At 40.7% G+C, this 26,553-nt stretch overlaps 1 protein-coding gene across 4 annotated transcripts; it reads right to left on the bottom strand.

Annotated features, from left to right (window-relative positions):
- Positions 1 to 6,342: 6,342 nt before the first annotated feature.
- On the bottom strand, positions 6,343 to 25,824 carry FEM1C (fem-1 homolog C). 4 transcript variants are annotated; one of them, XM_076363268.1, is made up of 3 exons: positions 25,722 to 25,824; positions 24,401 to 25,113; positions 6,343 to 12,021 (listed from the first exon to the last, which is right to left on the bottom strand). In XM_076363268.1, the coding sequence occupies exons 2-3, from the start codon at positions 24,942 to 24,944 to the stop codon at positions 10,712 to 10,714; spliced, it is 1,854 nt and encodes a 617-aa protein (XP_076219383.1). In that variant the 5' UTR covers positions 24,945 to 25,113; positions 25,722 to 25,824; the 3' UTR covers positions 6,343 to 10,711. The 4 variants fall into 4 exon arrangements, with proteins under 4 accessions (XP_076219383.1, XP_076219386.1, XP_076219385.1 ...); XM_076363271.1 differs by lacking the exon at positions 25,722 to 25,824 and adding an exon at positions 25,307 to 25,324; XM_076363270.1 differs by lacking the exon at positions 25,722 to 25,824 and adding an exon at positions 25,195 to 25,213.
- Positions 25,825 to 26,553: the final 729 nt, after the last annotated feature.

The raw sequence follows: 26,553 nt of genomic DNA on the forward strand, positions 1-26,553 counted from the left end.
TTTGCAGTAGCTGCAGGCCCTTCTTTTACTTTTCTTCTTGGCTGTTTTCTGCTGGTGTAAGACCAACAACACAGTTGAAGACTAAATGGAGCAGGGTTCGAGGGTTTATTAGGAAAGAGTGGCACCCACAAGCTCGCCTCCGTACCACCTGCAGTCAGAGCAGTATGTTCAGGTACCTTGACAGGCGTTTCATCCTAGCTCCAGGTCATGGCACAAGTCAAAGTAGGGGGCTGCCTAGATCAACACACTGCTTATGTAGTCCCTGTTCCGGAGAACAGGAGGATGACATCTGCTGCGTACAGAGGACAGAAGGGGACTTGTAGCAGCAGCCATCGCTATCCTTATTGCTGCTGGCCGCAGCAGCATGAGCAGAAGGTGCGCCCTGCAGCCTCGTCTCTTGCACTTGCTGCAGCAGGAACGAGCTCAGAGCTTTGCCCAACAGCATGAAAGATGCAAGGTGGTCAGGAGAGGCTGCTATGAGGAGCTGGTGAATGCAGGGGTTGATGACAGACATCCATCCATGGCACCCCTAAGTCACCTGTAGCCTGTTAAAGTCCAACTGACCATCACATCTCCCTCCTTCCATAAGACCCTTTCTGGCCCTTCTTCCCTCTTCTGTTCCAAAACACAATTCCCTGCCAGTGCAAGATAAGATTTTCTTCTGCTTACTTTGCCGAGAAGCCTTTGGCCAACTCTGTGCAGCTAGTGTTATTTGCTCTAAGTCCACCGAAGTCTCATTATCCAGCCATGGTGAAGTTAGCAGTAGCCTGGGTGCAAACAGGGTCATAAGTGAATTTACTTGCTTCTCCAGTCCCACTAGTAGGTGCCTGTGCCTGTGCCTTGTCCCAAGGTGCAACCATAGCGTGCTTGGCGTTTCACTTTCTAGAAGTACGTCCAGCTTCCTTTTATTTTCTCCTTTTTGGATTTAAGAAAATAGTTCCATATTCAATTCAGGTTATTAAACTATGCTTCTACAGTAGTCATTTACAAATTTTCATTATCACCTATTTTAAAATAGTTTTTTTAGCCTACTAGAATTTGTCCTCTGAGGTAGGTGACCTTTGCCTTGTTAACAGCAAGACAGAGTCAGGCAGAACACACAGTAAGAGGCAATTTTAATGCACTTCCCACCTTTGTGGTGTCAACAAACATCTTGAGAAGAAACACATGAAATGTCATATTCCTAATATTAGCACATATTTCCACAGCAGAGAAGGGCAAAATGGGGTCATGAAGCAGCAACATGGTGGACAAACTAGGGAGAGTTGGAAAGACACTGAGAGAATGACACATTTTTAAGGCAGATTTTCAGAAGCCACAAACTGCAAAAATCAGCAAGTCTGAAAACGTAGGACCACGTGTTTAAACTGGGGCAAAGATTTTTAAGTACCTTCCGCATGGGAGGAAGTCCAGTATTACTGATTCCAGGATGAGATTTTCTTACGGAGTTGTGACAGCTTGCACCAGCAACACCTACACGGAGTGCATCCGCAACCTCATGTGAGACAAAATACCTTGTGCAGAGCGATTAACAGAGTTCACATTTCACATTAACGAGGAGACTAAGCACCCTTACCTTGCTTAAGAACCAGGCAGATGAAGAAGGACAAGCAAGCTGAATCCCGCATTTCTTCCAGCCCTCCCACTTCCCAACTGACAGAGCTTAGAAACAGCACGAGCTGCTTAAGGCATGGCAAGGGCCAAATCTCCCCAAGCGCTTCCCGTTTCAACACAGGCTTGAGTCAGCCACAATGGCAGCAGGGAAAGAGTGGGAAACAGGAAACTCCCGGGAGCAACTGGGAAGAGTAAAGAGAGGAGATGGAGAACACAATGAGAAGCAACGATGGCATGGCTAGAAAAGGATCACAAAGGATGGAGGGAAATTTGAGCTTTTAGGTTTTTTTTTATTTTTGAATAGCAACCATTGCTCATCCTCTGCACCAGACTTCCCCAGGCATCACTGTCAGAGAGGGGCTGACTGGTTTGGCAGCTGGCTCCCAGTAGCACTGCAGGGCAAGGGCAGCTGGGGCCAGGCAGTGTGCACGGCCACGTTCAGTGGGGCGTGAGGGCAAGGCATCGCAGCCGGAGAAATGCTGCTGCACAAAGAGAAACCAAGAGAGCTGGAAAATTAACCCCAGTCATGGACAGAGGTGGGGATCTCAGAAGAATTCCTGCTGGAGACTTGAGAGAAAGCAGACCTCACCAGGCAGATTTTCAGAAGTGCCAGATCCCTTTTCCCACAGAACTATTTTCCACCAGATGTGCATTTCCTTTTCCAGAATTCATGTCACTTTAAGCTTTTTAATACAACAGTTACCATCTTGGAGAACTGAAATGCAGGATTTTGCAAGTGGGTGATTATGGAGTCTGGTCTTGCTCCTAACTCACACTGAGGTTGACAGAAACTGGGATGCAAACAAGGTCAGAATCCTTATAGCTGAAACGGGAGTCACTGTTTCCCCCAACCCTCTTAGCAGGCCATCATAACTTCTCAACAAAATTAACTGTAAACAATTTTGGCATGTATGCTAAATGGATTTAATTTAGTGCAATAGTCAGTATGCAGCCATAGGTGGTCCTAGAGTTTCTCGTTTTGTGCAGCTTAATCAATTGTCATTTATATTCTGTGCCATTACAGCTAACTACGACGACTGAGGACATAGAGTAACTAATGAGAGAGATTAGACTGTACAAACCAGGATAATCTGTGGGTCAGATGCTACCACCTTGATGAGCAGATGCAGGAACTGTATGATAAACAATGTAATGAATGTATGACATGTCCTGACCGGTGACTGGATCTGCTGCTCTCTAGTAAAGCCTGGGCTGTGATCAAAGCCTTTTCCATGGTCCTAAGTATTTTAATCCCTGTGTGGATTCTCTCATGCCTAGTAAGGGTCGAGCTCATGCTGAATCCTCTTCTTCAGTGGGAGCTGCTAGTAGGGACTCTGCCTTCTGCCGGTCTGCTGTTCTCAAGGAAGCTACAGATGCGCGTATCTTCAAGGCTGCTCTATTTCTGTTGAATTTAGAAACATGGCCCAACATGTTCAAAAATTACTGAGGGAGAGGAGGGATAGACACATACAGTAAGACTGTGCAATGACATCAGCCTAATTTCCCTAAGAAATTCTTGTTGGTACTTTTTTTTTTTTTAAAAGCAGACTCTTCATGTATAAAATTACAAATGTCAAACCATACCTGGAGCAAAGAGTCTGAAAATTGAAGTCCCTGGAGCCAGATGACCTGAACACTCTTCCTTGCTACAGCACAAACTTCCTATGGTCATCTTAAGAGGTCACTGAGTCTGTGCCTTAGTTTCTTCTTTTGTATAATGAAGCAAATATTTCTTTACACTGTATTGACAGCATTTTGTACTAAGGTCAGTCATGCTGTTAGGAGGAAGTATCAGCGACACGTACAGCACGGCTGATTCATTTTCTAACAGCTAATGATGTGGTAGATCCACCTTAGCAATCAACTACATTATCTCATTTTAATTTTCCAGCTCAAAGCATAACATGATTATGGGATGTTACGTTGGATGGGCAGTAACCACTTACAAGCAAGAGAAAAAAAGAACCACCAGGGTATGTGTCAACTTACGTTTAACATAGGAAGAGAAACAGAAAACTATGGCTACACCTGTATTAGCAAGGAGAAGATCTGTAGCATGGAGGAATTGGTGCCAAGGATCAAAAGTCTGTGACACTTTGGGGGGGTGGAGGGAACAGGAGACGAAAAAGGGGTTATTTCAGAACAACTTACAGTCTGCTCCCATGAACTGAACACCCATTAGTGGTCAGAGCCTGTTAGGCGAGTTTTTTGAGCACATCTTTCAGCTCAGTTTCATTCAAAAGGAATCCAGGTTGGGGTCTGAGACAACTCTGTGATATGAACCCAAACACACAAAGTGAGGACAATTGGGAGACTCATGTCCAAAGCACACTCCTGATCTGAACTGGAACACTGGGCTGGGTGCGCGCTGCACGGCCAGCCTTGTTACAGGACTATCTGCTGCTTGGCTTTAAGGTTAACATAAGGTGGGACTGAAAATAAGCCACATGCACTCCTCATTTAGCAACTCACCGGGCATCTCCCTCACAGAGCATATTTTGTTATTTTACAGTAGGCCCTGTTTGTTGTGGGTTTGGTTTTTTGTTTCGTTTTTTCAACTCCCTGGAGTTCCCACTTTATGCATGAGGGGAAAAAAGCATGGTAAAGAAGGTGACATATTTCCCTCAACCAGCAAAGCCAGAAGGAACAGAGAAAGAGCACAGGCAGCTTAGGAGGACTCTGTCTTAAAGGCTAGCAAATGAAAGTATAGTGCAAGCCTGGTAGCCACACATGCAAAAAGAAAGAAAAGGAGAAAAAGCAAGTTTACTACTCCGAAAGTATGGGATGGAAATAAATAATCCAAGTCTGGCTCATCCACTGAACATTTTGCCTCACTTTCCGGTTAAGATAATGCTGTGTGTGACTAGAACAAAATGGCATCTAACAAATATTAGAATAGGACAATAGAAGCTAAAGTATCTGAAGAGAAAACAATTGACTCTGTTTACTGTAAAAAAACACTCCCATTGTAACAAGGAAGGAATTGGCAAGTTAAATTGCAGGTTCAGCAGAAAAAAGTTTAATGAATCAGTAATTCCTTTTTTTTTTTTTTGTAACAGAGAAGCAAGGGAGGGGAAAAGGGGGAACTGAACCATTAGGTCAGCTTACTTGACTCTGGATTGTTCTCTGTTCTTTGTTCAGCCTTACAGCTTGGGGTTTTTTTGTTTGGTTGGTTTAGCGTAACCACATGAAGGTTGAGAGAGGATAACTCTGTCTGAAGGACCGACAAGTGCTGAAACTATGAAAAGATTAAACATACAAAACTGTGGAAAAAAATAAATATCAAATGGAATTAAGTTCCTAATTACTGAAGGACTGGAGTTCCAAATAACCTTCTAAACAGAAATTTGGCAAGGAACTTAGGACTTGATAAATCTTCAGGAGATATGATGGAAGCAACCCTTTGAACTTCAGATAGGAACCCACATGTGTTACGATCTGATGGGAGACGTGGTTGCCATTTACATCATAGCCTCACACTCACTGGCTTGTGACGGGCACTTGTAGGGACCAGAAAGCAATTCTTTTTCCTCCTTTGTGCATAATTCAACATTGTTGTCCATAACTTCCGAGTATAGAAACTCTCTCCTCAATTTTTCTGAATGTTGGAGATCAACTGCAAGGTAAGGCTTTGATTTGGTGGGAGGGGGAAGGGCTTTCCGCTTTTCACTGTGGATGGTATATGGCCCTCTGGATATTACGTGGGAAACAAACAAATGTATTGCCTTTGCCAGAGTAACATACCATACACCTGACCTCTTTTGCCCTCTTCCTGTGCTACTTTGTACAGTGAGTTTTGGTCTTCAACTGACAGACAGCATTTGCTACTGCCAAGAAGCATTTTTGCATGGGTATACAGCTTAGGTAACCAGCAGACACGTCTAGACAAAAACATCTTTCATCATCTGCAACTGCAGAGAGATGAGTAACGATGTAAATGATCCTTTCCGGTTCTTCCCTTTCCCAATTAGGAGAATCTATATTCAATTCATTAAAGCCATCTGTGTGACAATTATCTTGCTGTGAAAGCTCTGGATCAGTCTTCCTCATCCAGAACCTCACCTTTTTTGATGCTGTTTGTTACTGATTAGGCCTAAACCTAAAATTTCAGCTCTCTGAAGTGTACGCTGCCTTTAAGTATAGGATTGTGACTATTGTGCCTAACTATAAAGATTGTTTGAAATTACAATGGCAATGTTCTTCAAAGTCTTCCATTCTATAGCTGCCTTTAATAAGGATCTTCTCATACTTCTCTCACCCTTCGAGCATTCTATTCCTCTATTTTTTAAAATTGCCCATGCAATAGAGAAGAGACTTCAAAAGCTTTAAGCAGAAAACTAAATTTGTGCAACTTTCTTGAAAAAGTGTCTGTTGCTTACTTCTTACGAGGTCTTGCTAACTACTTTTATGCGATAAACTAAAACTACTATGTTTTCACAGAGTTAATAGCACAACTAACTGCATTTTCTAGAAACTGGGAAAATAATGCCTCCTGTATCATGCAGTTTAAGCCTTTTCTTTACTATTACCCGCTACCAGAATTTAAAGGCTTGGCTGGACCACCACTTCACAGAAAGAAAGAGAATGAAACATGACATTTTGTTTAAGGTACAATTCTTAATGACATGAAGATCGAAGTCTAAAGCTGCAGCATTCATATTGAACTATTTATACCAACCAGTATTGCAGTAACCCTAAAGGAAAGAGATACATAGACTCAGACAGGTGTTCTCCAAAACATATTTTTAATGTAATCTGCATTTGGAGCCTAAAGAGTAAGAGCCGAGAAATATGCTTGTTACTCCTTTTTTACATTACTGTTAAAGCTAAATTACTTCACGTAAAAAAGAAACTGCAATATTTCCATACACAGAGCTAGCCCTGCATAGGAAGTCTTTGTGATAGAATGGAACATAAACACGTTAGTTAAAACCAAACCAACAATAGCTTTTCATTCTGCCCTCACTGAGGGGTCAACAGTTACTTTCACACTCAAAGCCAAGAGATATGAGCAGTCTAGTATATCTCCCATCAGTTTCCCCAAAATTACTTTGAAGCATTAAATACCAGTTGACTTCACTGTAGTCACAGAAGACAGAAATTAGTGTTTAGTCTACTTACTCAGGTTTGTCAACATTTTAGAATATAACAGGCATTCCACTCTATATTTCAAAGCATGAGGAAGCTATTTCAAGAGCAGTCATATCCTGCCACTGTCACCTTGCAGTTGATATAAAACTAAGGAGAGGCACATTTTTAGCTCATAAGGCTTTTATCTTTTTATAAATCCTCCTGTAAGGATTTTGCTATAGCACTCTATTCCTTTTTTGAAGTAGTGTTTTGTAAAAATGGAAAGAGGTTAATTTTAACCAGTTGCAAAACAGTTGTTAGAAGAGAGCTCTTTGGGGACTTGGGAAATACACAAAATTACATCCTACCCAGGGACTGTTGTAAAGTATGTATGGGAAACTAACCACACTGTTGCCTTGCATTGCAGAAAGTGTCTTTACACTGCACTTAACAAACAGAACAGACACCACAGACAGCTGGAATCTTGTTACCAGCATAAGTGATACAAAAATAGGAATACAATTTTAGAATTTGGTAAGAAAAGCATTTTTTTTTTTTTTTTTTTTTATGAGAATACTCTTCATCTTCCTGGTTGAAGTATTTCAGTTTTCACTTGAAACCCAAGATTATTAGAAGAAAAAATGCTTTGAGCATTTATCCCCTACCCCAAAAAATAGAATTTCAGAGGTGTCAACAAGCAAGGAGGTATCAGTGTCTTTTCTCTAGGGAGCCATACCTGTAAATTATTTAATCAATTTTAATCACCCCTGCAGGGCATACAATTTTGTCCACAGTGTTCTCAACATTTTTCTGCGTCGGTAGCTCAGGAGCAATACATTTCATCAGAAGAAAAAGCCCAAATAGAAAGAAAAGAGAAGAACAGGAAAAGAATGAGTGAAAAATATGACAAAAATAAAACAATTCTTTGTGTTCTGAATGCTCTTTAGTTCCTTGCATTACCACAGTTTGAGTCCAGCTAGCAACACTACTGCATTTAGCATCAACATGTTTCACTAAAATAATCTTATTCCCACCTCTAAATAGTAACAAGAGTAAGAATTAAAAAAAAAATCTGGTCCAGAAAGTTGGTATCTATATAGAAGTGGAGACAAAACTGGGCCGAGGGGGCAAAACTGCTACTACTCATTAGCACACGCCTTAGTGGCACATGCATCTCAGACAGGGCCTGCTGTCCCAACCCTCCCTCCCAATCAGCAAATCCTGAACTAAGACCTAACACATTACGCAGCATAGGCTCTGTACCAATTTGTTTTAAAATTAAGAAAAATTAAACAGGGTAATGTAAACATATAGGGCTAAATGGAAAGTGGTATTAAATGCATGAACTCATCCACCTGGACACATAAGTCCTTACCTTACTCTGGCAAGGTAAGAGTTCGGCAGATAACCTCATCACCATGAAAAATTACAATTCCACATGGAGGTGACAGTCTTTAGGACTGATGCACATTGGTAGGTATTTAGACAGAACTACATACAATAACTCAGTACATCCTATTAAATTGGTTTGTTTTTAAAGAGTAGCTAACAGAATAAGCCTTCCTTGTAGCAATTTTCACTAGATTTACATTTACTTAATAGTGATATGCTTTCTCTTTTGGGAATGTTTTCCATTCAAAAATTTGCTAGCAATTAACAATTGTTGTATTTCCAATTATATTTCTGGACCAATAACGTCCAACTAATTTTAAACAGGATATTCGACAGTTATAAAGACAGAAATTTAAACTAAACCCACTAAAGAGCAGTACAGATTCCAGAGTATAAAACTCAAAAAATCCCTTTCTCTGTGACCTATAGAAAAAGAATTATTTTTATGACTTGAAATATAATGTGGATCATTTCCAGCACGGTGTGATTTGTTGGTTATCCCTACTTAAAGAGTAGTAGAAAAGCATAAAAAAACCCAAAGAATTTTTTAAAAAAATCAAACTACATGTTCTCACAAATGACAACTTGGGTGGCACGTGTTTTAATCATTACAAATCAGAGAAATTCAGCCAATTGAATAGAATTTTACTCCTGTGTATTTGCAAGAGAAACTAACAGGGTTTCCTCATTCTCATCATTTCATACAATGTAGACATGGCATGGGACAAACAGGTGAAAGTTGCTTCAAAATACAGAGTCTGAAAGTGGCAATACACAAACAGCACTGCTTTCAACATACCTTTGTTTAAAAACATCCCCATATTTTTTCCAAGAATGGCTAAGCTAGTAGGCACCACGCTGTACACTAACAGAACACCAAAACAGCCCAAAAGCAAGGAAGAACTGTTCTTATATGCTCCCAAGACACATTCTTCCTCAACTTAATTCACAAATGACAAAAATGTTCTGACATCAACTTAAAATTAAGTATTAAAAAAGACCCTCCTAAAACAACTTTACCTTTATCTAATTAATTTGGCTTCTAAATATCTCTATCACTGACAAAGGCCTAAATCACCTTGTTGAATTTCTGGAGCAAGAAGCCCATAGGTACACTTACTGCCCACCACTGAAATGAAACATCAAGTCAAAAAAATCCAATATGCTAGACCACTAAACTTGCAAGTAAACTGTATTCTATCCAACAGAAATGAATTTCACTTTAAGACATTTGCAGGGCTAATGTGCCATAATAAATTCTACTATTAATCAACAGTAAAGTGCTGAATTATATTAATTACCTGAATCGCACTCACATTTATGATCTTCATTTATAGATTTCTTATCAAGTCAAAAGAGCCCTTTCTGTTGTAAAAGCTAAGCTGTTGTGCAAATATTATAAAAATAGGTACTTTAATTAGGAGCTATATACACAACAGAACTTCCGCTTTTTGTTAAGTACAGCTGACATAGTAGAGATGAAAAATCCATGCAAGTATTTATAAAGATACTTAAAATGAAGAAAAAAGGACACTGCTATAGAACTTCCAATACCCTGGCATACAGATATTTACTATATTAGATGACGTCTAGATCTGGACTGATAAGCATCATGCCACCAACATGCTTTAGTTTCTTTTGTAGCTAAAGTTGATTTGTAGATTTTAAACTACAGCATACATTTGATCTATTTCTCATTAAAGTGTATCATTAAGTTTGAGGTTAAACTTTGAGCAAACTTCACATCTAGTCACACAACCAGCACAAGCAAGACGTTAGTGCAAAGGGGAAGGTGTCAGTTGTACATAATGAGGACTCTTCCCCTAACCGCACAATGCAACAAAACGATTTTCAGATTTAAAGTTCAAGTGGACTACGATGAGAAAAAGCGAGATTTTCTTCTCCCAAGTTTAGGACAAATTTCCAGAAGATCAAAAGGAAAGCAACCTCAGTTACAGCAGTCAAAAAAGTCAAACCCAAGTTTGGAGAGCTGATAAGTAACTCCAAAATTCATCATGCTATGAAGACAGCATTCTCAAAAGAGCTCCAAACAAACTGCAAAACAAAATTGGCATTTAAGTTGAAATTGGCCAAGTGCTGCATAGAAATATGCTCACACACAACAGTCATGTTTAAGCCAGTGCATAGAGAAGATAAAAGCACTTATGGTAGTTGCAAATGTTAACAAGTCCATACAACTTGTACAGTTTAGCAATGAGTCCATAGAAAAACAATAGAGTAAGAGTAGAAATGCTCAAGCAAACCAAAAAAGGATGACCTTCCAACTGTATAAAATCCACTTAACAGTTATAGTAAAAAGACATCAGTGGAAAATACTCAACTCAGTCCCAAACACCCAACAGGCAAATAAGACCAGAATAGACAAGCCTTTGGCAGACAATTTTAAGAGTCTAAATATGGCATTACATTTCTAAATAATCCACAAAATATATTATATGGCATATTCATATTAAATACTGGGTAACCAACTCTGCAGATCTGATGCTAACAATGCTTTAGCCACTGAGAGCAAGATGGAGCAAGCTAAGGGATCGCTGGTGTATCACAACAGTGCTCAAGGAAAATATCGTCACCAAGTCGTGCTTCAAAAACAGTACTCTGGGACTCCACACTATCATCTATGGAGCAAAACAAAGTTCTCTAGTTTTTCAGGGATGTGCCCTGCGTAGTATATGTTATGATTCACTATTACACGAGCAGCAAGACACTGCAATGTAGTATGATTTATGGGTTGGATTAAATTTTTTGCTATTTCCTTCTCATCCAGCAAATCACTAGCAGTTTGTTTATGCGAGTTTGTGGCATCAAAGTGTGAACCTGACTTGATAAGAAGATTCATGATGTCTGGATGGTTGTTCAGTGCAGCAATGTGTAATGGACTGTTGTTATCAGAGTCTCTGACATTTACATCAGCACCACATTCCACCAGGATAGCAGTAACTTGTAGAGAGGGGAATTTACAAACTGGGTAGCGACCCACACATGTAGTATTATTGTCAACAGCAAGGTGAAGTGGACTGAAGTTATTCTTCCCTCTAGGCTGAAGCTTAAGAAACTTGTAAATAGTCTGTTTCTTAAAATGCTCCTGTTCTGAGCTGCAAGGTACTTTCTCCAACAAGCAAATTAAATGCAAAATGATGGAAAGGGCTTTGTTCAGCTGTATTGGATCAGGAGGACACTGGGTTTGTTTCATGGCCCTTTCTATTTCAAGAACGCTTTTGCACAGTATACCCATGAGATCATCAAATGTGACAGTAGTGCCTAGCAGGCCTTTTGCCCTATCCTGCAGCATGAAGGAGAAAAGTTCAGCAAATGATAGTAAACTGCTGGCTGTCATAGGGCTCAGTGGATCAAGATTGCTCTGCTGCATGTCCAAAGCATATTTCCATAAGTTGATGCAACGCTTGAAGTTTCCAGAGTCTGCATAGACAGCACCTCTGTATCTAATATAATAGGATGTATCTGGGTGAGAAGGGCCAAGAATACGTTCTCTAATTAATAGTGCTTGCATTCTCATTTCATCAGGGTCTGCAATAAGATTTTCTAGCTCTTCTGAGCTGTTTACCTCTTTAGCATAATCATACGCCATAATTAGTGTTTGTGGCACAGGCTTGCTCAGGATATTAGTCCTATCACTGTATCTCATTTCCATAGCTCGCTTCCAGTATTTCAAAGCACCAAGCAGATCTCTCTTTTTGTCCACAAATGTTGCTCCTAGAAGTTCCAGAGCGTTTATGCGCTCAGCCTTACTGGTCTGTACATGCTGGGTCAGAAAGTCCACGATATTTGTGTGGCCTGTCACACTAGCTGACAGAAGGGGAGTCATTCCATAACCGTCCTTTTCCATTTTAGCACAATACTTGAGAAGCATCTTCATGATCTCCAAACTTCCAGATTCCGCACAGTCATGTAACGCGGTGTTTCCTGCAAGAGAAGAAACACAATTACACAAGTCATAATCAAATTATAGTCCAAACTTCGCCACACTAATAGTTAAAAAATTAGTTAAAAAATAGTTTAAAAAACTCAAACATTAGTAGTCAAAAAAATAGCTGTTTTGACATCTATGGACTATGAAAGGCTCAGATGACAAGTCAAAATATTCAAGATCTGATTAAATTACAAGGCTGCCAGGCAGTTATACAAATCAAAATGCTTGATATTATCGCCTGAAAGAGTTAAACAGGTTTTAAGGACCTTTTTTGTCTCATTATTCAAAAAAACAGAATTAAAATGGAATTCTCTACTACGTAAAAGCACAGGAACAGGCAATTCCATTGTGTCAAAAATCAAGCAAGCTGGGCAGAAGACCAGCTTGGCTGAACAGGGAACTAACTCCTCATGGAGCTCAAGAGGAAGAAGAAATTGTACGATGTCTGGAAGCAGGGTCAGGCTTCGCAGGAAGATTACAGAGCTGTGGTTCGTATATGCAGGGAGAAGATACAAAAGGCCAAAGCTCAATTAGAGTTGAAATTGGCCAATGTTGTGTCTGACAACAAGAAAGGCTTTTTTAAGTACGTTAATAGCAAGGAGAGGTCTAAAGAAAACATTGGACCAATACTTGTTGAAGATGGTCACCTGACTACCAGGGATGAAGAAAAAGCGGAGGCATTCAATGCTTTTTTTGCCTCAGTCTTTAGTAATACTGATAGACCTTGGGCTGCCTGATCCCATGAGTCGGAGGACCACGAGTATGGGAACAGTGATTTTCCATTTGTGGACACTGAAATTGTAAGGGACCAGCTGTATCAGCTGAATGTTCACAACTCCGTGGGGCCTGATGGGATTCATCCCAGGGTACTGAAGGTGCTAGCAGATGTTATGGCAAGACCCTTCTTGATCACCTACCAAAGGTCTTGGGAGTCTGGGGAGGTCCTTGCTGATTGGAAGCTAGCCAAAGTTATTCCAATTTACAAGTGGGGCAAGAGGGATGACCCAGGAAACTACAGACCTGTTAGTCTAACCTCAGTTCCTGGAAAAATTATGGAGAAGATCATACTGGATACTATTGAAAGGCATTTAAAGAACACCACAGTCATCAGGCACAGTCAACATGAGTTCACAAAGGGGAAGTCCTGTTTAACTAATTTGATACAATTCTAGGATAAGGTCACCCGCCTAGTGGATGAAGGGAAGGCGGTGGATGCAGTTTTTCTGGATTTTAGTAAGGCTTTTGATACTGCCCCTTACAGCATCCTTCTGGACAAGTTGTCCAACTGTGGGATGAGCAGGTTCACGGCTGAAGGGCAGAGTTCAAAGGGTTGTAGGGAATGGGGCTACATGTGGCTGGTGACCAGTCACCAGCGGTGTTCCTCAGGGCTCAATTCTAGGACCAATTCTGTTCAATATATTTATCAATGATCTGGATTGCAGGAGTTGAATGCGCCATTGGCAAGTTTGCTGATGACACTGAACAGAGAGGTGCTGTTGACTCTCTTGAGTCAACATGGGACAAGAGGCCTTGCAGAGAGATCTAGGTTGGAGCATTGGGCAATCATCAATGGCATGAAATTTAATAGAAACAAATGCTGGACTCTGCACCTGGGATGGATTAACACTGGATGCAAGTATAAATCGGAAGAGGAGTGGCTGGAGAGCAGCCCTGCAGAAAGGGATCTGGGGGTGCTGGTCGACAGCAGGCTCAATACGAGTCAGCAGTGTGCCCTGGCAGCCAAGAGGGCAAACTGCACCCTGGGGTGCATCAAACCCAGCATAGCCAGCCGGTCAAAAGAAGTGATTATCCCACTGTATTCAGCATTGGTGCGGCCTCCCCTGGAGTACTTGTGCAGTTCTGGGCCCCACAATTTAAGAAGGATGTGAAGGTACTTGAATGCGTCCAGAGGGGTGACCTCATTGCTCTCTACAGCTTCCTGAGGAGGGAAGTGGAGAGGGAGGTGCTGACCTCTTCCCCCTCGTATCCAGTAACAGGACGTGGGAATGGCTCAAAGCTGCATCAGGGGAGGTTCAAACTTGACGTTAGGAAGCATTTCTTTACCGAGAGGGTGGTCAAACACTGCAACAGGCTTCCTAGAGAGGTGGTCCATGTCCCAAGCCTGTCAGTGTTTAAGAGGCATCTGGTCAATACTCTTAGTAATTGGATTTAACTTTTGGTCAGCCCTGAAGGGGTCAGGCAGTTGGACTAGATGATCGTTGTAGGTCCCTTCCAGCTGAAATAGTCTATTCTATTCTAGAAGGGGTTTGGTATCTGCTTTCACGTATGAAACAGAAGCTTAAGCTTGCTATCTCCATGTTGTTACACTTTTCCCTTCTTCCCTTGTCAAATTTCCCTTCCCCTCTATCTCCAGCAATGATTAAAAAATAATGAGATCTGTATGAAAATTAAAGCCGGGCTAACTCAACATTGGCTTTGTTTGCCTCTACACTATAGCTCTTCCTCTCTCTGTCTGCCAACCCTTTTGATTTACATGATTGAAGGCAATAATTGTGCACAATGGAAAATACGATCCATCACAACAGGCCCTTCATCTCAGCTGGGGCCTTTGAGACTGCCGGTATATTCTGAGGGAGCTGGATATTTTGTTGAGCACATGACAAACTATTCTTAATGCTTTCTTAGGTCTTTGTCCTGAAGTCCCACATTAATCCCTCTGCTCAGGATTCCCAAAACCAGGAAGAAAAAAATGCCTTCAACACACAGCACGCAGCCATCTATCTTTTAAGTGTCTTATTTACATGCAGATTATTTCTCATCAGCATGACATTGCAGAGTCTTTTATTTAAAAGCACTCTAGGGTTCTAACACCATGTGGGGAAATTTCTAGTAAGCGCTAGTGCCACCTGTTTGAAAACCCTATTCACAGTAAATTAGAAAGCAAGCACTGGACACCACAGTTCAATATTTAACTATTAGGCTTCAACTAGATGAAAATTTTGCTTAACTTTAAATATGAGCACTTCACTGAAGGAGAAGGAAAAAAGATGAAGACAAAGTCTCCTGGTTCCCTCCTAACATAACAAAGTCTCTTATGTGGTCGGCCGCTTTTAAAATGATACAATTTAAATCTACCTCTTTCTCTATAATATATTATACATACTACAGATTCAGGCACGGTAACTTTTTCAGTCTCTCACTGAATTAATATGTAAACTATTAACAGAAAGCTCATGTAAAAATTCCCCCCCTTCAGATTTCTTACATCATTAGCCCTGCAAATTCCAGTTAACTGCCCATCAGATTATGAGTTTCTGTTCACTGTCAGCAAATTTCCACATTCATAAATGAGACCTTCTTTCCCAAGGGTTCTGTGCCCATTCATAGTCATCAGATTTGGCTTTTAAAAGTTAGAAGAGAGAAGTTTCCTGAAACTTCCTTATTTGCGTTTTTGGTAGGCTATTTTTTAATGCCAACAAGACAGCAATTTACAGTGTGCTTTGCTGTTGTATTTCTAGTCTCTAACAGAACTACGGTGGGTTAGGAAACAAAAGCAGTAGTCTTGAAATCTTCAGCTCATGTTTGGGTAAGTGTGTATTTGTAGATATATAGTCCGCTGATCTAAACAGCTCCTATTTATCTTCATACACTTTTTTCCCCCCGAGGCTCTGATTTCTAGAATGTGCAGTTCACTCTTTATACTATTTAGCTAATGAAACTCAAATCAAAAGTATACCCGAGATCTGTCTTAAAAGCTGAATACTGTATAGAAATAAATTAAAACTAAAATGGAGGTAAAGTCTTTCCGCTAATACATTCTTTCTGACAAGAACATACTGTTTACACTGTCTTAAATCTGATAAATTCAAAAGCAAAACATTTGAAGTTAGTACACATATATGTATATAAGGAAAAAAGATTCATACTTATTAAAGAGATATTTCTATTCAGAAATAGAAAATTTGTTCCATTTTCATTTCAATTATAAGAACCTGATGTCGGTCTATACAAATAACTTTGACCTCTTCTAGCTTTACATATGTGACTTCAGAGCACACTTATCTTCTTTCTAACAAGACACAGTAAGAGGATATAAAGTTGAATAAGAAAATACAAAAGGAAAATTCAGAAATATCTGGTCAAACCATGGCTGTCCTCTAAATTCAATACCCATTTGTTGCTGCCAGAACCAGATACCTTAGATCCACAATGTAGACTTCTATTCTGCATTTTGGATTAGCAGATTATCACATAGTAGCTTGCTTTTATCTTCTGCTGACAAGCCACCAAGACTAGAAAATGTTCATTCATTAACATTTTCTAATGGACACTGGGCATTCCCCACTAGTATCCCCTCATCCCCTCCTCACTCTTTCTAATCTTCCACTTCTCAAAACTTCACATGTAAATTGGTCCGCTGCTTCTTCAAACTTGTTTGTGGACCATCCAAAGAAGAACTGACAACACATTTCAAGGCCTCTTTATTGCTCTCAATTCCAGCAACCGAAGAACAGTGGTAAGAATGAACAGCAGTTATTCAGGACAAACTGAGTCTCAATCCAGGCTCACCAGATACCAAAATTTAGCTGACACACTAATCAAATTCATACCAAAGATGTGTAAAAAGTTATTTTTCAAAAGCTTATGACTCAAGTTTAAGAGGCTTTTGCAATTAAAGCAGAGCTATGAACATATTTTGTCCCCCCAACCATTATTTTAAGTGCAAGTTCCAAACATTAAAAAAAAAAAAAAAGCCCACAGAAAATACCAGATCGTTTCATTAACAGACAGTGAGCTTAACCTGCAAAATATTCCTTTCGTGATACATTTCTGAATAGTGGCCAGTGATTGAGGAAGACACCCCGACACAAAGTGGCACCTGAAATTATCTGCTAGATCAAGATTCACATAGCTAAATCAGTTCATACAATGGCAAGTGATTTTCAATCTTTAATACCTTAGGCAATTTTTATCACTAATAGAGAGCATTAAGTCAGTTATAGGTCTAGCCACACTACAGTCTCTACCAAGACCAACAAAATTTCAGGAACAGAGATTTAAACAAGTATAGGTGAAGTTTGGGAAATTTGGCATGCGTAGTTTCTCAACTATAATTCCCTCTGTTCTCATCACACATCACAGACCAGAAAACTGTCGATACCTCAATACTGATAAGCATGAGACCTTTAAATTCCTAAGATGGAAAGGTGTCAAAAGCAGACAAATACAGAAACTTGTCAAGACACATACATTATAGGTCTCTCTGCTGTGCTGGAGAAAGTCTAGTTAAAACGCAACTACAGCAGTCAATCCAGAACTAAAGACTGGCTGGTTCCTCAGACCATCTGCACTTCTACACTCAGTGATGAAGGCAAAACCAGATGCATCTGGGTGTTGGCTGAGCCACCAGTTAATACAGCCATTTCAGGGTGTATTCAAGTCCATATACTGTCCCTCACAGCAGAGCTCTGAAACACTGGAATTGGCACCTATTTTCTACCTTCAAGTCAATATTTTTAAGATCTTTAAAAAGTCATAACATAAAAGCATATTAAAGACAAATAAACCAAACGGTATTAGTAACACCAAAGTTCTTACTATGGCTTCACAACTATCAATATACATTTTGCTGGCTTTGACAATAGGATCAACGGCAGGTATTTGTATCACACATTGCAGATCCATCGCCATATAATGCTGCTCTTGACACTCTTTTAACAATTGCCAGGCATATATGCTATGACGCATTAATACTGAAAAAATCCACAGAAATTAAGCTTGGCCATTGTCTGGGTAAATTCAGGTCCAATCCAACAGTCTGTATATCATTAATTTACAATGCAGCTATGCAGAACGTGGAAATATGCTTGAGACTCCAAGGAATTTCACTACTCTGTCCAACTGGATGTCCTTCATTTAAAAAATATTGGGCTTTTTATTCGTATTACAATTACTGACTTAAGCTTAAACAGCTGTTACTGACAGCATACCAGAAGTAGTGTAATTTTTAGCTACTTATATTGTAGTAGCCCTTAGAGTTAAAATAACCGCAGTTATTTTAAGCCATGTACAAACCAATAAAGGAAGGCCATTACCACTAATTTTTAGCAGCTGCACCTCACTTAAGTTTGACTGGATGGTACAGGTACAGCAGTGGGAAGGATACATTGTAAAAAAACAAGTTTCCATAAACTAGAAGTGGGCACGGGTAGACAGATAGTTGAGAGCTGCCAACTTAAAAAACCATAAACCCCAACCTTAAAAAATAACAAGATTACCAGCCATCTACACCTAGCAAGTATCAGGTGTTAAATTTGAGGAAGAACTTGAAATAAAACATGGCAGTGGCCTTAACATCTAATTCAAAGTCTATGTTCCACATATTGGCCAGGAATTGAACAGTTCAAATAAGTATGGCAAATCAAGCACTATTCTGTGAATTAACTCATCTGTTTCAAAAACACTGTATTGTCTATAGTGACAGGAGTAAACAGTGGCTGAACACAATTCAGCAGTTAATTCAATTTTTGTTGAAAAACAAAACTGAAAGTCAACATTATATCTACTACTGTATTAAAAAGGAAAAGGGCTGAAAATAAGTAAAAGTAATTTGAAAGTCATTCTCTTTGATAAGCAGTTTTTCAAGGGACACATATGAAGATGTTGGTCAAATCGAAGTATTTTTTTTAAAGGTGTGAATGATTATTTCAAAATAGGTTTCATAAAATTTTCTTAATCCACTTTTAATTCCAAAATGATCTGCAGGAATTTAATCACATATAGAAGATAGCTAATATTACACCAACATGAAAGGCTCATCGTTCTTGCACAGAAACAAAAGTGGACTGGAAATGTTTTGGTAGTCACGGTACTTCTCTGCTAGAAATGGAGTGCCGCTATACTGTGTTGCCAATACTGCTTACAAACCATTTCTGTCTGTATAAAACTTTACTATTCACATTACCTAATAACTTCCTCTAATTAAAAACAGGAACAAAGAAATGGAATAACCCCACCTCCAGTCCTTCCAAATCTTGCAAAAACAAATTAAGGAAAAAGGTATGGTCAGTTAGCACCATAGCTTCATGTTTTATTCTTTTCTTACAGTCCTCTGTTAAAAGTGGTATGAACATTACACAAACACTTCACAAATCTAATTCTCTAACTATCCAGTGTTACCAAAAGCTTATCAGAGTGGGGGTGGGCATTCACATTCATAATGAGGCCAAGTCTTTCTATGTCAGAAGCAAATAATTCCCAAAATAGACTGGTAGCTTGTGACATGGGAATGAAAGAAAATGAAGCAATGACACAGAAAGTGATTTGACTTGATTTGCAACCAATTAAGTACATCCACTTCCTAATACTTACAAAATGCTTGATCAAATTTCTGGGTAGTAAAACTTACATTAAAATTTAGTAGCAATCTGATTTCATATCCAAAATCTTTAAACATAAAAAAAAAAGAGATTTAATTTAAATGACTGACCAGTATGTAAATTTAACCACATGTATTTATTTTTGCAGCCTTACAGATGAAATCAATCACTTTTATAAAGTGAAGTTGTTCATGTAACATTGATTTTTTTCTAACAGAGCACGTGAAGTAATTAAGTCTTCCAAGAGTTTTACTGGTTAAAGAGTATTGCTACATACATACAAATACAGACAGTGCACAAGAAAACTGCAGGAAAATACATCCCTACGCTTAGTACGCATGACAAAGAAAAATTAAAGGTATGTCTTCCCTTTCAGAAGAAATCAAGTAAAAATTGCAAAGAATTGCTAATCTCAACAAGTTATTTTAATCTAGTTTCCATATTCTGTAACGGAATAATTGCTCTCTTTTTCACCAAGGTACTTGTATTATCAAGATTACCAATAAAAAGCATGCTGTTAATCATTTAATTTCAACATAAACTCCTTTTCAGTTGAAATTCAAGAATTTATTCCTTTAAACTGTATCTTCCTTATTTTATTTACAGACATTCCTACTGAAGTTCAGTTTCCACATAGCGTCACACACAAAATATCTACAAAATGCAGTGCACTGTGCCATGTAATACCGACCAAAAAAGGGAAAAAAACCAAACCAAAAAAAAAGGACACAGAACACTTTTAGAGCACGGGTTTATTCACAAGGGGAAAAAAAGAAAGGGGGGGGAAAAAAAGGGGAGCTTTGTTTAGGTTTTTTGTTTGGTGTTTCCCCCACCCAAAATGAATCTCGGCAAGCAGGCAAGACAAAAAACCTCAGAAGAGAACAAACCTGTCAGACTCCTTAATGTTTACTGCAAGAGAAAATAAATTATTTTTAACGCATACTAAACCATACTGATCATAGAGCAGAGAGTGGGAATCTCTCTAATCCCCCAATTTCTGGGTCTGCCAAGTCTGTAAAAGATTTTTTTCCCTTACCAGCAGGTTTGAGTGTTAGTTTCCAGTACCCCACATAAATGACAATACTGAAATAGCACTAGCCCTTGATATAGTACTACTATATATATAACCTTGATACAGAACCCATAGAGACTGAGGTCTGTATGCTTCTATACTTTCCAAAACGATGAAGCAAAGTCAACAAGCCTTGTCCTCCATATTATTTTACAAAGTTATTCTAATCAAATACTGTGCCAGTGGAATCTAAGGACAACAAGATTTTGAATCATAGTGTTATTTCACATTTTCAAAATACATGAGCCTCTCCAACTCCAACTGCTACGGTAGTACGCAGGATCGTAAGTGACAAAGAATCAGGGCTTGCAACCAAACATTCCTGTGCAGATCTCAAGAGATGCCTAAAGGAACACCTAGTCCAGCAGTTCTTACAACATTTTCTAATACTCAGGAGGAGAAAAATTAGTCTTTTGGCTAGCAGATGAGTCTGCTAACAACAGAAGAGGGAGAGAGTTAGTGAAGACTACAAGTAAAAACCACGAATATCACCTTGAAGAGAAAGAGACCACATACGAAGCAGCTGAGCACGTTCAGAAAAAATATCTGCCTTTCAAGTAGATATTTTGGAAAAGAGTCCTTATTCCCTGCACCACTACATTCAGACCATCCTGGCTATCAGCACCTGTGTACTTTATCTGTAATTTAACTTGTTAATCGCAGAAAGGAATGGAATGCATCTCCATTATTGCAGCAAGTCTGGTGGAGGAGGATAAAGCATAACACAAATTATCAAAATGTGCATTGCAAATTTTCAAAATGCAAGATTTAAGTGTCCTGTCTGGTGTTAGAACAGAAGTATAAATCCCTTTAAAACAGTCTGCATGCAAAATAATTTTATTGGAGCAATTATATGAAATATTTTATTGTAAATACGAAATCCAACAAACAGCCCCAAGTATATCCCCAAGAGAGCCCAAATCTGTAATTTGAAGGCCCAAAGACTGCTACCACTTGAATCACAAGAGTAAGCGTTTCCCTCCCTACACGTAGCCAAAGGAAGACTGCACAGAAACTTATCAGTGAAACACTGTATTCAATCTAGAGGTCTATTCTGAATGTGGTAAGGGGGAACCACTCCCAACAACGGATCGCTGGCCTGCTTCGCAAGGCAGCAGAAAAGAAAACTGCATGCAGCTGACACACAGAACATCCTCCTCATCCAGCACAAAGGTAGGTCTGTGCTTCACTTGAGGTTTAGTTCCAGGGTTCTACCTCCTCCGGAAAAAACTCAGGTTTCTGCTACTCTAGTATTCTCCATGCCGTTCCTCCTTTTAAGAGCAGCATAAAAGCTTTAAGTTCTTTAAGTTTTACGAGTTTTTTTTTCTTTTTGAAAAAAACCCACAACTTACCATTTGAGATATTATTATATACCAGTGAAACTTATTAAGCTTTGTTATTTTTAATCTGCAGCTTCTTAAACCAGGAGTAATATACTGGAGAAGCCTCTGAATTAGGAAGACAATGGTGAATTAACTCACTTTGTAAGTGTCACTTTGGCTGCTTTTTGCTTTCCTACCAAAAAAAAAAAAAAAAGAAAAAAAAAGATATCTACAGATGTCTTTGCTGTTTTCCACAATTCTAAGGGAAAAAAAAACCCACCCTTCTTACCCCAGGTTCTCTGTATCTCCCAGGTATCACCTTTTCCCCCTCACTAACACTGTTCATGTAACAAAACATTTTTTTAAAAATCCTTTGTTTACATTTGTGTTGCCTATGTGCTTCATAAAAGTTTGGGGAAACGATGAAAGTTCAGATCTGCAAAACAGTAGAAACAAAGACAACTAAAGGCTCGTACTTTAAATTCAGAACCGTTGGCCTTCTTTCACAGTACAGCACTTATCTACCCCAAACATCTTGTTACCTCATTCCTCACCACCATCTCCTGTGAGACAGTGCCAGACCTACACTTCACCTCGGTGTAGCATCTTATCTGACTCAGAGTCTGAAGTCTTTATGAACATCTTAATCATTTCCTAGCTGTACTTTTGCACTTACACAACTGTCTTTCAAGAACCTCTGCATTCTGAATTTCCATAGTCCAAAACACAGTTGCGGGATTCTGCCTGTATTTTAGCTAAGCAGCATTTCACTGCATGTTTTCACCTGTTCTTTCACACCCTGCCTCTGTCATCACCCTGATTTTAAACTTTCTGAATTTTCTCATCTCAAAGTCTTTGGATTTTTCCCTGGAACTGTCAACACTTCAAAACACTTTCATATCTTTCCCAGCTCTAGATTTTCCTGTTTTTTAAAATATGAATAAAGTGGTACCTTGCAATATGAAAATCCAGTGGAAAACCACAAAGGAATAGTTCAAGTAATTTTGCACACACACACACAAGTTTTAAGAATAATATTGGGAAAAGAATCTATAGTAATCTCCCACAACAGCACCTCTACTGAAGTTACATACTTTCGTTCTTACAAGGAGGGTTGACTTTTAAATGCAGCAAAATTTACAGTAGCTAAAGCTTTTATATCTTTCACAGAACAGTAGGCTCCATACCTGGCCCAGGAAGGGGCCTATCTAAAAAGAGTTCAGACACAAGGATAGCAACAACTTTTACAACTCAAGAGCAGAGCACTCAAGTTCTCTGTATCTCCCTACTACAAGCACAGACACACCCTGTCAACTGTTTAGTACACAGCAGGGAGGAGCAGAAACTGAAAATAGTACACAGAGACTTTGAGGTGGAACATGACAATGTTGAATGAATCCTGTTGGAAATACTAATTTTGAAATTAATAGCTACTGAGCATTCCTGCAAAACAAAATTCAAAAGACTAGTTGTTAAGCCTCAGCCACTGCAATACCCATACTGTTGCAATACTTAGGGCTACCAGTTTTGCTCAGTTCTTCTGCCCTTCCACAGCTGACTTTCACTTTCAGGGTCTATAGTGCTTCCTTTCTCTCTTCCTTTACCTCACCACTGCTTATTAAATAACTTCAGAGATCCGACTGCTTTAAGATGCCAAAAAGTATGCTCGTGTTATATCAGAGGGGATTTCCACATACAAAACCATATTCCACATACTTGACCAATAGATATTACGTACACACATCCATTTGTACACACGGCAGTTCAAAGTATAAAATGAATTTTAATGAGCTAAAACATATCCAATGCAACTTTTTAAAATTTAATTTAAACAAGGATCAGTTATACTTTATGAACCTTTGCTTATGTGCCTAGTTGCCAGTCACACAGAAACTAAAGGAAGCAGAGAGAGGAAGGAATTGTGACAACAGAGAAATGGAGAGCACTGAGAAAATTCTCAGCAGTGTGTAGCTGCCACTCAGTCATTTAAACAAAGACAAATAACACTAATGCACTAGTAAAGTGAATAATACGGACCAGTAAAATAAAGCCTACTCCACCAACACAAAATGAGGGGGAAAAAGAGCTGCAGAGATATGTCTTTTTCCCTGTTACATCAGGTATTTAACAGTGCTGCTCTGTTCATACCTATCATATAAAGGGATTGGTTTAAAACTAAAAAACAATACACACTTTATATTTAGCTCGTTATTCCAAGAACCCTGTCTAGAAAAATGACATTTTTATCCAATCACAAGTCCATGATGATTCATAAGCAACCTTAAACTTACAAAGGAAGATTTATTTCGCTCTGCCCACCTTTATGACAAATATGTAGTTTAAGCTTTCTTTACATTAAATCCACATATCTGCATGATTTACTGAAAAAAAGGCATATTTAACTGAACAGCTTTTCTAAAGATTACTCTCATATTTCACATTTACCAGTATCATATAATAATCTAGACACAAAGTATACTTTAACAGAAGTAACTGTAACATAGCTAAATACACTTTATCTCTTACTCATCCACTTTATGAGACTAGAAGAATATTTTTGGATGTCAGCCTCCTAAAGAAGGGTAAATGAGTAACTTTACCTCTACTTACCACAAGGAAAGTGAAAAACTTAACTTACCTTTAACACTTTTTCTGTTAACATCAGCTCCTTTTTCAAGTAAATATTCAGCAATTTCTTTGTGGCCTTTGTAACATGAGATCATCAAGCACGTATGCCCATGACGGTTTGATACTTCCAGGTCTGCTTTGTGCTCCACAAGATATTTTACTATTTCCAGGTGGCCATCAAAACAGGCAGCTCTAAGCGGCGTTGAATTTGTCAGAGTTGTATTGTTGACAGATGCACCATGATCTAACAGACACTGAACCACCTTCAAGTGGCCAGCCGCAGATGCTGCCCATAATGGTGGAGCCCCCTCAATGGTCTCACCATCAAAATTCACCGAACCACCAACTTCTATCGACGCAGAGCAATGGTCCAACAAGTATTCCACCATGTCAAGGTGACCATAACGGGCTGCCATCAGAAGTGGTGTGGCACCATTGGTTTTCTCTGACATCAGTAGGGCTACCTCTTCTCTTGTTTTGCTTGCCAGTAACTTGGAAAGGAGCCGCAGCTTGCCATCACGAGCTGCATTGAACACTGCTGTCTTTAGATCCATTTAGTCTGTACCTCTCTGCTTCTTGAAGGATACACGCCTGCCTTCTTCAGAGTCAAAAGCTTACTGGAAAAGCACAGCCCAAACAGAATGTCCCCAGCTTCTTCTCACATCAGTTTCATCTAGATGGGACAACATGGAGACTCTGAACAGGGCTGTGCTTGTTATAAATCTGCAAGAGAAAGAATTGTGGATGTTTTCACCTCCTACTTCTCAAACAAGTAAGCGCAACTGTATTTTTCTACAGCTATACCCGAACAACTCGCTGCTGTGGTGCGCCGACGTCCAGCTGCCTTCCTCGGGACCCCCCCGGCTGCGCGATGCCCCCTGAGGAAAGCTGTTGGGGGGGAGGGGGCTAATCCTACCAGCGCGTTATCCATACCAGCCGCAGAAAAATCCTCTTCTCTCTTACAGCGTTACGAGCCGTATCCTCGACTTGTTTTGAGGCGTAGCCTAAGGAAAGGCTCCCCCCTCCTCCCCCAAGGCGTCCCGCAGACACGCACCGCAGGGGGGAAAGCCAGGCGGGGAACGCGACGCGCGCCCCGGCCGCCGCGCTTTGGCCGAGTCTCGGGCGGCAGAGAGTCTGAGCCTGCCCCTTCCCTCGCGACCACCCTCAGCTCGCCCAGAGGCCCGCCGGCCCGCCGCCCACCCCCAAAGCGAGCCCCCTCCCCCACCCTCCTCCCCTCAGGGCCCCAAACCCGCTCCCGGCTCCCCCACGGCCGCCCCGGCCTCCCCGCCCGCCCGGAGCCGGCCAGAAAGGGCCGTCGGGCTGCGGGTTACCTTCCCGGGGCGCTACCGGCCCCCTCCCGCCGCAGCCGGCCTCACAGGGAAGCGCTCGCCGCCGCCGCCCCCCGCGCCCCGTCCAGCTCCTCCATGACAGCCGGCCCCCGCCACCCAGAACCGGCCCTGCGCCCGGGGCGCGGCGCGGCGCAGCCTCCTGGGCGCGGCCGGGACCAATCAGAAAAGGGCGCGGGCGCCCGCCAGCCACTCGCAGCGGGGATGGGGGCGGGACTACGCCGCCGCTCAAGGGCGGCGGAGAGCGCGGCGGCTGGCCGCTAGGGGGCGGGCGAGGGGGCACCCCCCCGCCGCACCCCGCTATAGCGCGGGTGCTGCGGGCGGGGGCGGGGCTTATTCCGAGGGTCGGAGCTGGTTGTGCTGCCCCCCCCCCCCCCCCCCCCCGCCAGGACCCCGCCGCCCCCCCCCCGCGGGGGGTCCTCGCGTGGGGGGGGGCAGGACAACGCCGTGGGGCAAAAGATACCATATATACGCCTCATTAGTTAATGAATTTTGGGTGAAATGTCCGATTTTTGCAGCGCAGAGGATACTCTGGCTCTGGACAGTGTCGCTGTTTGGCATAAAATTTGCTTTTTCTGACGTTGCACGTGGCTTGCTATGGGCTTAGCACATAACATTTGGCTCATTCCTATAATAATAAACGGGAAGAAAGATCCTAAAAAAGCTGCACCCAAGGAAGGGAATGTAACTTCTGTCACAGCCGAGTACATTATCTGCAAGCCTCAGGAAGGAGGGACACCGTATGCAGAAACAAACTTGGAGAAGACCCATGGATGTTAACAGGCAGTAATTTGGACATCAATTTGCAACGCAATCT

This window comes from Aptenodytes patagonicus, chromosome Z (genome assembly GCF_965638725.1).
Source record: "Aptenodytes patagonicus chromosome Z, bAptPat1.pri.cur, whole genome shotgun sequence".
Taxonomy (NCBI): domain Eukaryota; kingdom Metazoa; phylum Chordata; class Aves; order Sphenisciformes; family Spheniscidae; genus Aptenodytes; species Aptenodytes patagonicus.

What these genes read in the sequence shown, in the direction of transcription:
- FEM1C (XM_076363268.1), bottom strand. Translation starts at nt 24,944, where the DNA reads ATGGATCTAAAGACAGCAGTGTTCAATGCAGCTCGTGATGGCAAGCTG. An exon ending in TAACAGAAAAAGTGTTAAAG is followed by an intron (nt 12,022 to 24,400) that starts GTAAGTTAAGTT and finishes CTTCTCTTGCAG; the next exon opens with GAAACACCGCGTTACATGAC.